At 40.7% G+C, this 12,569-nt stretch overlaps 1 protein-coding gene across 8 annotated transcripts in view; it reads left to right on the forward strand.

Moving 5' to 3' along the window:
• The window catches only part of ACMSD (aminocarboxymuconate semialdehyde decarboxylase), a 64,152-nt gene that overhangs the window by 30,309 nt on the left and 21,274 nt on the right, over positions 1-12,569 (forward strand). For 6 of the 8 annotated variants that reach the window (XM_005572989.5, XM_005572991.5, XM_005572990.5 and 3 more), the window contains 2 exons: positions 1,666-1,761; positions 3,178-3,350. In XM_005572989.5, the coding sequence (XP_005573046.1) occupies positions 1,666-1,761; positions 3,178-3,350 (269 nt within the window). Of the gene's footprint in view, positions 1-1,665; positions 1,762-3,177; positions 3,351-9,541; positions 9,635-12,569 lie in introns of all 8 variants that reach the window. The other 2 variants (XR_012421085.1, XR_012421086.1) reach the window with 1 other exon arrangement.

The following is a 12,569-nucleotide window of genomic DNA, read 5'->3' on the forward strand; positions in this document are numbered from 1 at the left end:
CAGCTCACTGCAACCTCTGCCTCCCAGGTTCAAGTGATTCTCCTGCCCCAGCCTCCCAAGTAGCTGGGATTACAAGTGAACGCCACCATGCTCAGCTAATTTTTATATTTTTAGTAGAGACAGGGTTTCACCATGTTGGCCAGGCTGGTCTCAAACTCCTGACCTCAACTGATCTGCCCACCTTGGCCTCCCAAAGTGCTGGAATTACAGGTGTGAGTCACCACACCCGGCCCATAAACTTATTTATATTGCAACAGGACAGCATCTGCATATAGAGTCATTTCATCATCCATTTATGCAACACAAATACATTGATTCCTTCTAGCATGCCAGGCCCTGTCCCAGGCACTGGGGATACAGACATGAACAAAACCTCTGCTTTCATGGAGCTTACATTCTGGTTAGAGGAAAGAGATTATAAACAAGTATATATAATCACAAGAAAACAGGCTAATTTTGGAATTTTATTCTGGATGCAAAGGTGGTCATTAGTGGATTGGAGGATTCCCAGCAGAGAAGCATCATGATCCAATTCACACTATGAATGTAACTCTGACTGCTGTATGGAGAATGCATTGTGGGGTTATCGTTCAAGTAATTATGAGAAAGTAGAGTCACAGAACTAGAAGAAAGTGATGTCATCCATCTCTCTGCCTCCAGGAAGCTCTGCCCACAAATTGCTCCCAGATGGGTACAAATCTATCATGCTTCCAGAATTCCCAGGCAGCTGGGTGCCAGGGGTGTCTCTGCCTGTGAAGCAGTGACCAGCCCCAGGCAGAATGAGCATCCTGTGAAGCCTAGCTCCGCAGCCTACAGAGTCAGGCTTCCCCAGAAGGTGCAGGGCACAGCTGTGGAGCGGTCGGATTTCTGAGTCATGGTCTGAAAAGCAGTCAATGGCAATGTAGCTTGGACTGGCTCCTCGGGGTGAAGGCATTAGACGTGGACCAGCTGCTTCTCCTAGCAGCACAAAGCACTTGAAATAATTCATTTTAATCCAGTTATTTTCAACCTCAGCTACAAGAGGCAGCAAAGATTTGGCAGCAATGATCATAATGATAGTTAATATTTAGTGAGCCCTTACTAAATGCCAGGTGCTGTCTGCCAATCCTCAAAACAACTCACTGGCAGGAACTCACCATTTTACAGATGAGGAAATTGAGAGAGAAGCAACTAATACTTTTGTTGAGCACCTCCATTGTGAAATTCTGTCCAGGAACTTGGCTGACATCATTATTTGCAATGCTCCACAACAGTCTTGCAAAATGGGCAACACAGACATCATCTTACAGATGAAATGTGGGCTCAGAGCCATTAAATAACTGGCCTCCAGAGGCCAGGAGGCAGAAAACTGGAGGAGCTAGGGTTCAGCTCAGACTTGGCACACTCCACCTGTCCCACTGCATCCCAAACTGAAGTTGGGGGAATTAAGGCAAATGCCAAGTCCTCTGGCTCCTCGACCTCTCTGGCCATTAGATGACTCTCCCTTCAAGTGGCAAGTAGGAAGTTTCACGTGGTTCTCCTTGCCAAAGTAATGCCCTATAATACAGCCAAACTATGCCAGGGTACAGGGGCCTCAAGTTTCTTTGCACTGACAATTCCCCAGCCACTAACATCACTGAACTTCTTCTTGGTCATCCCTGAGCCTTGCAACTATTTCCTCTCCAGGAATGCCAGCAGAGACCACCATAGCCATTTGCTCCATGATCATGGGTGGAGTGTTTGAGAAGTTTCCTAAACTGAAAGTGTGTTTCGCACATGGCGGTAAGACCCTATTTTTATTAGTCATCTCAGGCTGTCATAACAAAATGCCACAGATTGCATGACTGTAAGAAAACAGAAATTAATTTTCTCACAGTCCTGGAGGCTAGAAGTCCAAGATCAAGGTGCTGGCAGGGTTGGTTTCTAGTGAGGGCTCTCTTCCTAGTTTGCACATGGCCACCTTCCTCACATGGCCTTTGGTCTCTCCTCCTTTTCTTACAAGGACATCAGTACACCAGTCCTATTGGATTGAGGCCCCACTTTATGACCTCATGTAACCTTAATTACCTCCTTAGAGGTCCTTTCTGCAAATACAGTCACATTTGGCATTAGGGCTTCAGCATATGAATTTTGAAGGAATAGGATTCAGTTTATAACATCCTTCCAGTCATCACTCTAGTCACATGATAGTTTAGGAACCAAATTCTACTTTTGTAGGCAAGTTTAGTTTTGGCACTGTTTTTTTTTTTTCTGTTTTTTATTTAAATCCCTCTAGTTAGATCGTGAGCTCTCCAGTCTACAAAAGTCCCTACTATTCTTCGTTGTTTACAAATAGGCCTACTTCATTTTTTTACATTGCCTGCCTGGTCCCTGTAGGTAATTGAATTTGTGACCCTTAAACACACACACACACACACAAAATCAAACTATGCATGTTATTCTCTAACATGCCTTTCCTCCTCAACAGCATAGAGAAGACATCTTTCCATGTCAACAAATACAGAGCTTCATCATTTTTTATGGTGTCGTGTATGGCCTTGTATTTCACGGATATGTCACCATGACTTAGATAGTCCCCAACTGATAGGTTGTCTCAATATTTTGCTATTATAATCACACTATATTTGAAAACTTTGATTACATATCTTTACACACTTGCCTTCACTCTTTTTTTTATTTTTATTTTTATTTTATTTTTATTTTTTTGAGACAGAGTCTCACTCTGTCACACAGGCTGCAGTGCAGTGGTGCGATCTCGGCTACTGCAACCTCCGCCTCCCAGGTTCAAGCGATTCTCCTGTCTCAGCTTCCTGAGTAGCTGGGACTACAGGCACGTGCCACCACGCCTGACTAATTTTTTTGTATTTTAGTAGAGGTGGGGTTTCACCATGTTAGCCAGGATGGTCTCAATCTCCAGACCTCGTGATCTGCCATCCTTAGCCTCCCAAAGTGCTGGGATTATAGGCGTGAGCCATTGTGCCCAGCCTGTCTTCTCTCTTTAGGATGAATTTCTCAAATCTGAATTTCTAGATGAGTTAATGTCATTTCTTCCATCATCTCCCAGCATTCAGAACACAATAGGTCCTTTGTAATTACTGTTAATCAGCTGGCCTACGGTAACTTCTTGCATATAACATCAAGACTAAAGGAATCCTTTACAATCAACACTAACCCCTCAGTAATGGTTTTTACTTGCAGGTGGTGCCTTCCCCTTCACAGTGGGAAGAATCTCCCATGGATTCAGCATGCGCCCAGATCTGTGTGCCCAGGACAACCCAATGAACCCGAAGAAATACCTTGGTTCCTTTTACACAGATGCTTTGGTTCATGATCCTCTGTCCCTCAAGCTGCTAACAGATGTCATAGGAAAGGTAAGCCCAGTCTGCCACTTGGATGGCTTATGGGGAGCAGAATGCTACATCAGCAACCCATCCTCTCTCCTTTTTTGGCCTCTCTCCTAAAAAGGGATGGAATAAAGGTATTAGATGAAAGGAGAGAGACAGTGAGGTTTGGGATTAGGTTTGCTCACACAGGGGATTATCTCCAGGGTCTCCCTCTACACAGAGTATATAATACTAAGAAACTATTATATATGCCAGAGAAATCCCAGATAATCTACATGGCTGGGTATTCCCTCAGATCAGCTCCTCCTCCTTAGTGACATTCCTATATACACCCAAAATGACACGTGGCAATGTAGTAAGCAGGAAAGGGTCACAAGTTTCAAAGTCAAATTGACCTGGGTTAAAATCCTGGCTCTACCTTTCACTAGCTGGGTAAATTGTGAATGCAACTGTCCTCACCCACTACATGGAGAAAACTGGAACACTGAAAGGGTGGAAAACGCATAGCTGGGAAATTGCATTGGACAGGGAGTCAGGGGAAGATGGTGAAGGGTCTTGTGTATCATGCCCTGAGATTTCTTCCTGGAATAATATGGCTTTTGATTCTCTCATTTAATTAAAACACCAGCATGGTGGTACTTTAAAGCCCACAAGAAAAATTCTTTCCTCTGATGTAGTCTCCTCGCCGATCTCTCTGTTGGTGGCACATCCACCCTTTAGGTATTCTTCAAAAATGTTAACTCAGCAAGTTCGAGAATTTCTAGGGAAAAGGCCATAGTGAAAAGTCTAAAATATTTTGTATTTCAATTCCATCTTATTACTTACAGATATCTATAGAAGATTTCCAAATTTTCCCAAGGGAAAATCTTTGGGGTTAAAAGTATATAGACATATTTAAAAATTTGCAATATGGTACTTGAGTTTAGACTCTAAGGTTTAAAAAAATCATGTCTAGCAAAAAGAGGCCCATCATTTGAAAGTTGCAAGTAGTGTTTTATCTCCAGAATGGACACTTTATCTCACATTAATGCTCACTGTTTCTCTGGCTTGAGAAAATCACCAGAATATAAATGTTAAGCATTTTAGCTTGGTAATCAATTATGTGGTTGAGCTGTGTTTCTGAGTTGTTTAGCTTTTGTGTCACCCCTGCAGAGATGGATGGTTAGCAATTGGTTGTGACTGTTGATTGTTTTTGGTTTGGATATAGAGTGATGAGAAGGTATGTAAGCAGAAGACTGCACAGTGCAGAAACTGGAAGAGATTTTGTGGGCTCTGGACATTGAGCAATGGAGGAAAGGAAGAGGGAAAATCATGTGGAATTAGGGGAAAGGGCTTTTCTTATTACATCGCATCAAGCCTAGTACCTCCTTAGTATTCTTGGAAATTGAAACAACAGGAGAAAACACCATTGCCAAATCCAAAGCCCATTTTCTAAGGGATACTATCAGCACCTTAAACAAGCATCCAGTGCAATACGCATTGGCCAGGGGACAGAAGCAGAAGAGGAAAAATATGGCAAGCACTTCATGTTAACCAGTGGATGGACTAGTTGGTGAGCACATGTGAATACATTCCTGTTAGGGACCTCCAGAAAAACTCAGCAGGTACTTTACAAAGTTCTTGGTGCTGAGATCTTACATTCAAACTGTGAAAGCTTGAGCCATAATAATTTGGGCATCAAAAGCAAATGTGACCTCATTTTATGTGATCTCACAGGCTGGTAAATCCAGGACATAGGAGCAGTATATATTAATAATTTAGGATTCTTTTAAAAATGTTAATACTTCCTCATTCTACTCATATTCACATTAGCAAATTCTCTTTTAAAAACAATCCCCAAATCAGAATGGCTAAGGAAAGTCCTAGCTAGACATCTGCGCTAGAGAGCAATCTGGCCAGATTTGAGCAAAAGGACACAATGTGGTGGAGGGAGGTCTCTAGAAAGAAAATAATGGAACTGATGAATGATTTGATCTGTCTGAGAGTTGGAAACAATTACTGCCAGACATTTAACAGATCTGTTAATGCATTAGGAACAAATGCAGGATATATATAGAAAATTAAGCCAATGAAAGAAAAGGAAATAACTGACTCCAAGAAAACAAAAAGTCTACTTGAGGGCAGATAATCACTGTATATTACTTGACTCGGCAGTAAGCAATATTTGTAGTCATAATAGGGTAAATATTAAGTACTGGTTTAAATGAAAATCATAATTCTATTAAGAAAGAGAGTAAGAAAGAAATTCTCAATGACCATAATGGGAAATCAGTAAATACTCTCTAAAGTTAGTAAACTAAGAAACAATAGTATAAGCTTATTATCTGGGAATATAAAGGTAATTATCAAACGATGCATGCTAAAATGGTAAAAGTGGCTGCCTTAGGGGATAAGAGTTGGAGAGGTGACCCAGGGTTTCACTCTGTTACCCAGGCTGGAGTGCTGTGGCATGATCATAGCTCACTGCAACCTCCATCTCGCAGGCTCAAGCCATCGTCCCACCTCAGCCTCCCAGGTAGCTAGGACTACAGGTACACACCAGCATACCCAGCTCATTTTTGTATTTTTTGTAGAGACAGGGTTTCGCCATGTTGCCCAGCAGGTCCCGGATTTAAGCAATCTGGCTGCTTCAACCTCCCAAAGTGCTGGGATTACAGGCATGAGTCACCACGCCTGGCCAAAAAAATGTTTTAAAAAAAGAGCTGCTTTTGATAATAAAGGTATTTTGTAATATTTGATTGTTTACATATAAACTTTACTTTGATAAAAATAAATTTTAAATGACATCTTAAGATATATGTCATATATAAAAAACCAAAACCATTATTGAGCACCTACTATTTCTAAAACACTGTGCTATTTGATAAGAAAGTGTTTAAATTGCATAATCTCTTGGCTTCCTTCCACCTCTAAAATTCTTTAGCTTTTAAAATCTTTGCTTTGATTTTTAAAGATGGATACAAAGAATGCAGGTTATAGATTATCAGTCTAACACTGTGAGAAATACAAAAAAAGGAAAACTTTATTTCCTCCCTATATTGACATGATCACAGAAAATACACTTCACTATTTAAATGGATAGATTTTTGAGAGGTCAGTCATACGCTCGTTATGGGTATATCATAATTTTGGCTAGATCCACTGGTAATCTCCTGCTACATAATTACAGTCGTGCATCACTTAATAGTGGAGATACGTTCTGAGAAATGCATCATTAGGCAATGTTGTGGTTGTGCGAACATCACAGTGCCCTTACACAAATGTTTATGGTACAGCCTACTACACACCTCAGCTATATGGTATACAGCCTGGTGCTCCTAGGCTACAAACCTGTACATGTTACTGTACTGAATACTGTAGGCAGTTGTAACCCAGTGATACATATTTGTGTAGCTAAACATATCTAAACATAAAAAGGGTACAGTAAAAATAAGATGTAAAAGATGAAAAATGTATAGGGCACTTGCCATGAATGGAGCTTGCAGGACTGGAGGTTGCTCTGGGTGAGTCAGTGAGTGAGTAGTGAGTGAATGTGAAGGCCTAAGACACTGCTTTACATTACTGTGGACTTCATAAACACCCTACACTTAAGCTACACTAATTTTTTTTTAACTTTCTTTCCTCAATAATAAATTAACTTTAGCTTACTGTAACTTTTTTACTTTATAAACTTTTAAATTTTTTAAACTTTTTCACTCTTAACAATACTTAACTTAAAATAAGAACACACTATACAGCTGTACAGAAATATTTTTTCTTTATATCCTGATAAGCTCTCTTATATTAAAAAAAATTTTTTTTTTTTGCTTTTTAAACTTTTTTGTTAAAAACTAAGACTGAAGTACACACATTAGCCTAGGCCTACACAGGGTAAGGATCATTGTCACTGTCTTTCCCCTCCACATCTTGTCCCACTGGAACATCTTCAGGGGCAATAACACAACTGGAGCTGTCATCTCATATGACAAAGCCTTCTTCTGGAATACCTCTTGAAGGACTTGCCTGAGGCTGTTTTATAGTTAATTTTTTTTTAACAAGTAGAAGGAGCACACTCTAAATTAATGATTAAAAAGGGTAATACACTGAATACATAAGCCAGTGACATCGTCATTTATATCATTACCAAGTCTTACATACTGTACATCATTACCTGTGCTATACTTTTTTTTTTTAAGACAGTCTTGATCTATCACTCAGGCTGGAGTGCAGTGGCATGATCTCAGCTCACTGCAACCTCTGCCTCCTGGGTTCAAGCAATTCTCATGTTTCAACCTCCCAAGTAGCTGGGATTACAGGAATGTGCCACCATACCCAGCTAACGTTTATATTTTCAGTAGACATGCATTTCACCATGTTAGCTAGGCTGGTCTCAAACTCCTGACCTCAGGTGATCCACCCTCCTTAGCCTCCCTAAGTGCTGGGATTACAGGCATGAGCCACTATGCCCAGCCTATCTGTGCTATACTTTTAGTAAGACTGGCAGAGATAGGTTTGTTTACACCGGCATCACCACAAACACTTGAGTGGTGCATTGCACATCATAATAATAGTAATAACACATCACATTATAATGGCTATAATATCACTAAGCAATAGAAACTTTTCAGTTCCATTATAATCTTATGGGATCACCGTCACATATGCAGTCTGTCATTGACCAAAACATCATTACGTGATGCATGACTGTAATTACCCCAAAACTTAGTGGCTTAAAACAAGCCACATAAACAATAATAAACATTTATCATCTCTCATGGCCTCTATATGTTAGGAATTTGGAAATAGCTTAACTGACTCAAAGTATCTCAAGAGGTGAGACAGGCAAGGTGTCAGTCAAGGCTGTAGTTATCTAAAAGCTTGGCTGGGGCTAAAGGATTTATATTCAAGGTAGATTTTACCCATGAGTGGCATGTCAGTGATTGGTTTTTGTGGGAGGCCTCAGTTCCTCTCCAGGTGTGCCTCTTTGCACAGCTGCTTGAGTGTCCTCACAACATGGCTGCTGGATGCCCCCAAGAGTGAGTGATCTGAGAGAGAAATGGGGAGAGATGGTAATGGAGACAGGAGGGAGGGAGGGAAAAAGAAGAGGGGAGAAAGAGAAAAAGACAGAGAGAAAGAGAGAGGGAGAGAGATTGAGCACACACCAGACAGAAGCTATCCTTTTTATGACCTAGAGACAGAAGTCATGTAGTATTAATTCCACCACATTTTATTCATTAGAAGCAAGTCATTTAATCTGGCTCACATTCAAGGGGAGTAGAATTAGATCCCACCTTTTGAAGGGAGGCTTATCAAAGAATTCGAAGGTGTATTTAAAACTACCTCATTCCACTCTCTGGCCACAAATTATTTATATTCCTCCTAAATGCAAAACACCCTCACCCCTACCAAGACTGCCCCAAAAGTCTCATCCATTTATAGCATCACTTAAAAGTCTAGGATTTTGGCCGGGCACGGTGGCTCAAGCCTGTAATCCCAGCACTTTGGGAGGCCGAGACGGGTGGATCACGAGGTCAGGAGATCGAGACCATCCTGGCTAACACGGTGAAACCCCATCTCTACTAAAAAAATACAAAAAACTAGCCGGGCGAGGTGGCGGGCGCCTGTAGTCCCAGCTACTCGGGAGGCTGAGGCAGGAGAATGGCGTGAACCCGGGAGGTGGAGCTTGCAGTGAGCTGAGATCTGGCCACTGCGCTCCAGCCGGGGCGACAGAGCGAGACTCTGTCTCAAAAAAAAAAAAAAAAAAAAGTCTAGGATTTTGTTGCTTAGATGAACTGGTGGATGAGGCTCCTCATGTATACTTTCTCCAAATCTGAAGAACTGTGAACTTAACAGACAAGTTCCTGTGTTCCTCACACGCTCAATGTAAAATGGCAAGACAAGCATAGGATACTTGCTATTCTTCCCATTCCAAAAGGGGAAAACAGGAGGTTCAGAGGAGTCACTAGCCACCAGCAAGTCTGAAATCCATCGGGCACATATTGTTAGTTCCTTTATTAGAACTCAAAGCATAGAAACTATTCAACATAACTCTGTTTGTATTGTTTTGTTTTTGAGACAGGGTTTTGCTCTGTCATCCTGGCTGGAGTGCAGTGGCACCATCTCAGTTCACTGCAACCTTCACCCCCCAGGCTCAAGGGATCCTCCAGTCTCAGTCCCTTAAGTAGCTGGGACCACAGACACATGCCACCACGGCTGGCTAACTTTTGTATGTTTTGTAGAGACAGGGTTTTGCCATGTTGCCCAGGCTGGTCTCAAACTCCTAGACTCAAGTGATCCACCCACCTCAGCTTCCCAAAGCACTGGGATTACAGGTATGAGCCAGTCTGCCAGCCAATTCAACATAGCTGTTGCTTCTACCTTCTCAGTCATCTTTCCTTTTCCATGAAAGTCTGTGTTTGTGGCTGAGCAGTTTGAACAGACTGCTTCATGCCTGTACATGTTTTATAGTCCAAAGGTTTACTTTCCTTTTTTATATCTGTTCCTTTCAGTGCAAGCTGGTTGTGCTTCTGCTAATACAATTCCCTTAAAAACCAAATGAGTCTTTCATGAATTTTATCAAGTTTCACATCATTAGGCAAAAGACTTAGCCACAAATCTTTGAGAAAAGCCCTTCTGTACCTTTGGGTTTCTGCTAAGGTGGCTGAGAGACAACAGCCTTAAGTTTCTGAGAAGCCCTTCTTGTTTGACTGAATGGCTTTTTAAGGCACTTCCTAGATCTTTTGAGGTTATAGCAAAGACATTATAGTCACATCTTGGCTTAATTTTTAGACTCTATTTTTCTGATTATGCCCTGGATTTAGTTTTTGCCAGAAATCCATATCTTAACTTTAGCATCATTTGCTATAGAAGAGGCTGGAAATTTTCAAACCCAACAATCCCCATAGTACCAGTCCATGGCTCAGGGGTTGGGGACCCCTATTGTAGATGATGGCGTTGCTAAATTTTTGCCACCACCATAGCAAGTATCACCCTTCTTCTAGTTTCCAATCACATTTTCTTCATGCTCCTTTAAGCCTTTACTGCAACCTTCTCACAGGCCACTGGGCTTCTAATAAGAGTCTTTACAGGGACCTTTGGTCTTTTATTATTCTCAAAGTCCTCCCAACTTCCTCCTACTAATCAGTTCCAAAGCCACTCCCACATTTTCAGGTTTTTGTTATGGTAGCACCAAATTTCTAGGAACCAAACTCTGTATTAGTTACATGTTGCTGCATCACAAATTAACCTAAAACTTAGCGGCTTAAAACAAGAATGCATATTTATTATCTCATTCCTTTTCTCTGGGTCAGGAATTCAGGAACCCTCTGGCTTGGCAATTCTGGCTCAGGGTTTCTCTTGAGGTTCAATAAGATGACTGCAGACCACCAATTTCTTCTTTATTTCTTTTCTTCTTTATTTTATTTTATTTACATGCTACTTACACAAACAACCCCAAACTCTCCACCAGTTTTGTAACTTTCCTCTCAGTACATTCAGACACATAGACTAATACTAGTCTATTAATTCTGTATTCTTAAAGAAATATCTTCAGGAACCTTCCGACGCTCTAATTGGGACTGAGTTGCTATTTAAACCCACTGCACAGCTGTCATCCTGAAAACTCTCTTCATGAGGATATTCTCAATCTCTCTCATTGGATTCCTTGTTTGCTGAATCTCATGAATTTCCCATTTCTTGGTTTTACTCCTTCATCTTGGTGGACAACATCCTTCAATAATTTTCAGAGAAGGAAGTATGGGGGATGAACTTTTCAAAACCTTGTTTATCTAAAAATGTCTGTATTCATTCTTCACAATGAGCTAATTGTTCGGCTAGGTAATAATTCTAGCTTAGAAGTCACTTTTTTTCCCTCAGAATTTTAAAGTCATTGTTCCATTGTATTCTGACTTTTAGAGGTGCTGTTGGGTAATGTAATGACATCCTAATTTTTGAAATTTGTATAAAACCTGCTTCTCTCTCCTCCTCACCACAACTTCAAAGAGTCCAAGAATTTCTTTTTGTCCTGAAATTTCACAGTGATACTACTTGATGGAGGTCTGTTTTCACCCATTACACTAGTCATTTGGTGGATCCTTTCACTCTGTAAATTTTCTTAAATTATTTCTTTAATGATTTCCTTCCCTCTGCTTTTCTCTCTGGAATGCCTATTGTTCTAAAGTTGAACCTATTTTTGTTTTCTGTCTTATATACCACCTCTTTGAACTTTTACTTTCTGGGAGATTTTTTTCAACTTTATTTAAAAAGCCTTCTACTTAGTTGGTCCCTCAATTTCCAAAAGCTTACTATTTTTCTTGTTCTCTGAATTTTTTTAAATATCCTGTTCTTGTTGGGCGGATGCAATACCTTTTCTTATCTCTCTGAATACACTAAGAATTTTAGGAAGTTTACTTATCCCTGTAAGTCTTCCTCTAGGTGGCTTTTTTGTCTGTTTTTTAAAGTCTCAGTCTTCCATATTAAATGCTTTCCTCATGCGTCTAATCTTTTTGAGCATGTACAGTGTTTTAGTACCTGACTCTTGGAGTTGTTAGGACAAGACAGAGGTAATAATTACACAGCATTGTGAATGTGTTCTATGCGGATGAAGTGTACATTTTAGTTAATATTATGTTATGTGAATTTCACCTCAATTTTTTAAGGGGTTTGTTTCTGCAAGTTAGACTTTCTGCCATCCCAACCAAAATATCTATTCATATGTTCTTCACTTTATTTATTTATTTATTTATGTATTTAGAGACAAAGTCTCACTCTGTCACCCAGGCTGGAGTGCAGTGGCATGATCTCGGCTCACTGCAACCTCTGCCTCCCGGGATCAAGCAATTCTTGTGCCTCAACCTCCTGAGTAGCTGGGATTACAGGCATGAGTCAGAACACCTGACTAATTTTTGTATTTTTAGTAGGAACGTGGTTTCACCATGTTGGCCAGGCTGGTCTCAAAACTCCTGACCTCAGGTGATCCGCCCACCTCGGCCTCCCAAAGTTCTGGGATTACAGGCATGCACCACTGTTCCTGGCCCTTTCTTTATTTTTAATGGAGAATCCCAAAATTCTTGTTCTGTAAAATAGGAAGTATTTTTATTTCATAGTAAAAGAAATGGTTCACTTTTAGGAGCAACACTGTCAGTTTTTACAACAATAGTCAGAAACGTGATCTTGTCTTGGGCATTTGATCTGTGAGTAAGAAGATGAACCTAAGCTGGACATCATTCAGGTCCAATGGATAAAGCTTCACCATCCCCTTTCTGTACC

The sequence above is a fragment of the Macaca fascicularis genome, chromosome 12, assembly GCF_037993035.2.
Source record: "Macaca fascicularis isolate 582-1 chromosome 12, T2T-MFA8v1.1".
Taxonomy (NCBI): Eukaryota; Metazoa; Chordata; class Mammalia; order Primates; family Cercopithecidae; genus Macaca; species Macaca fascicularis.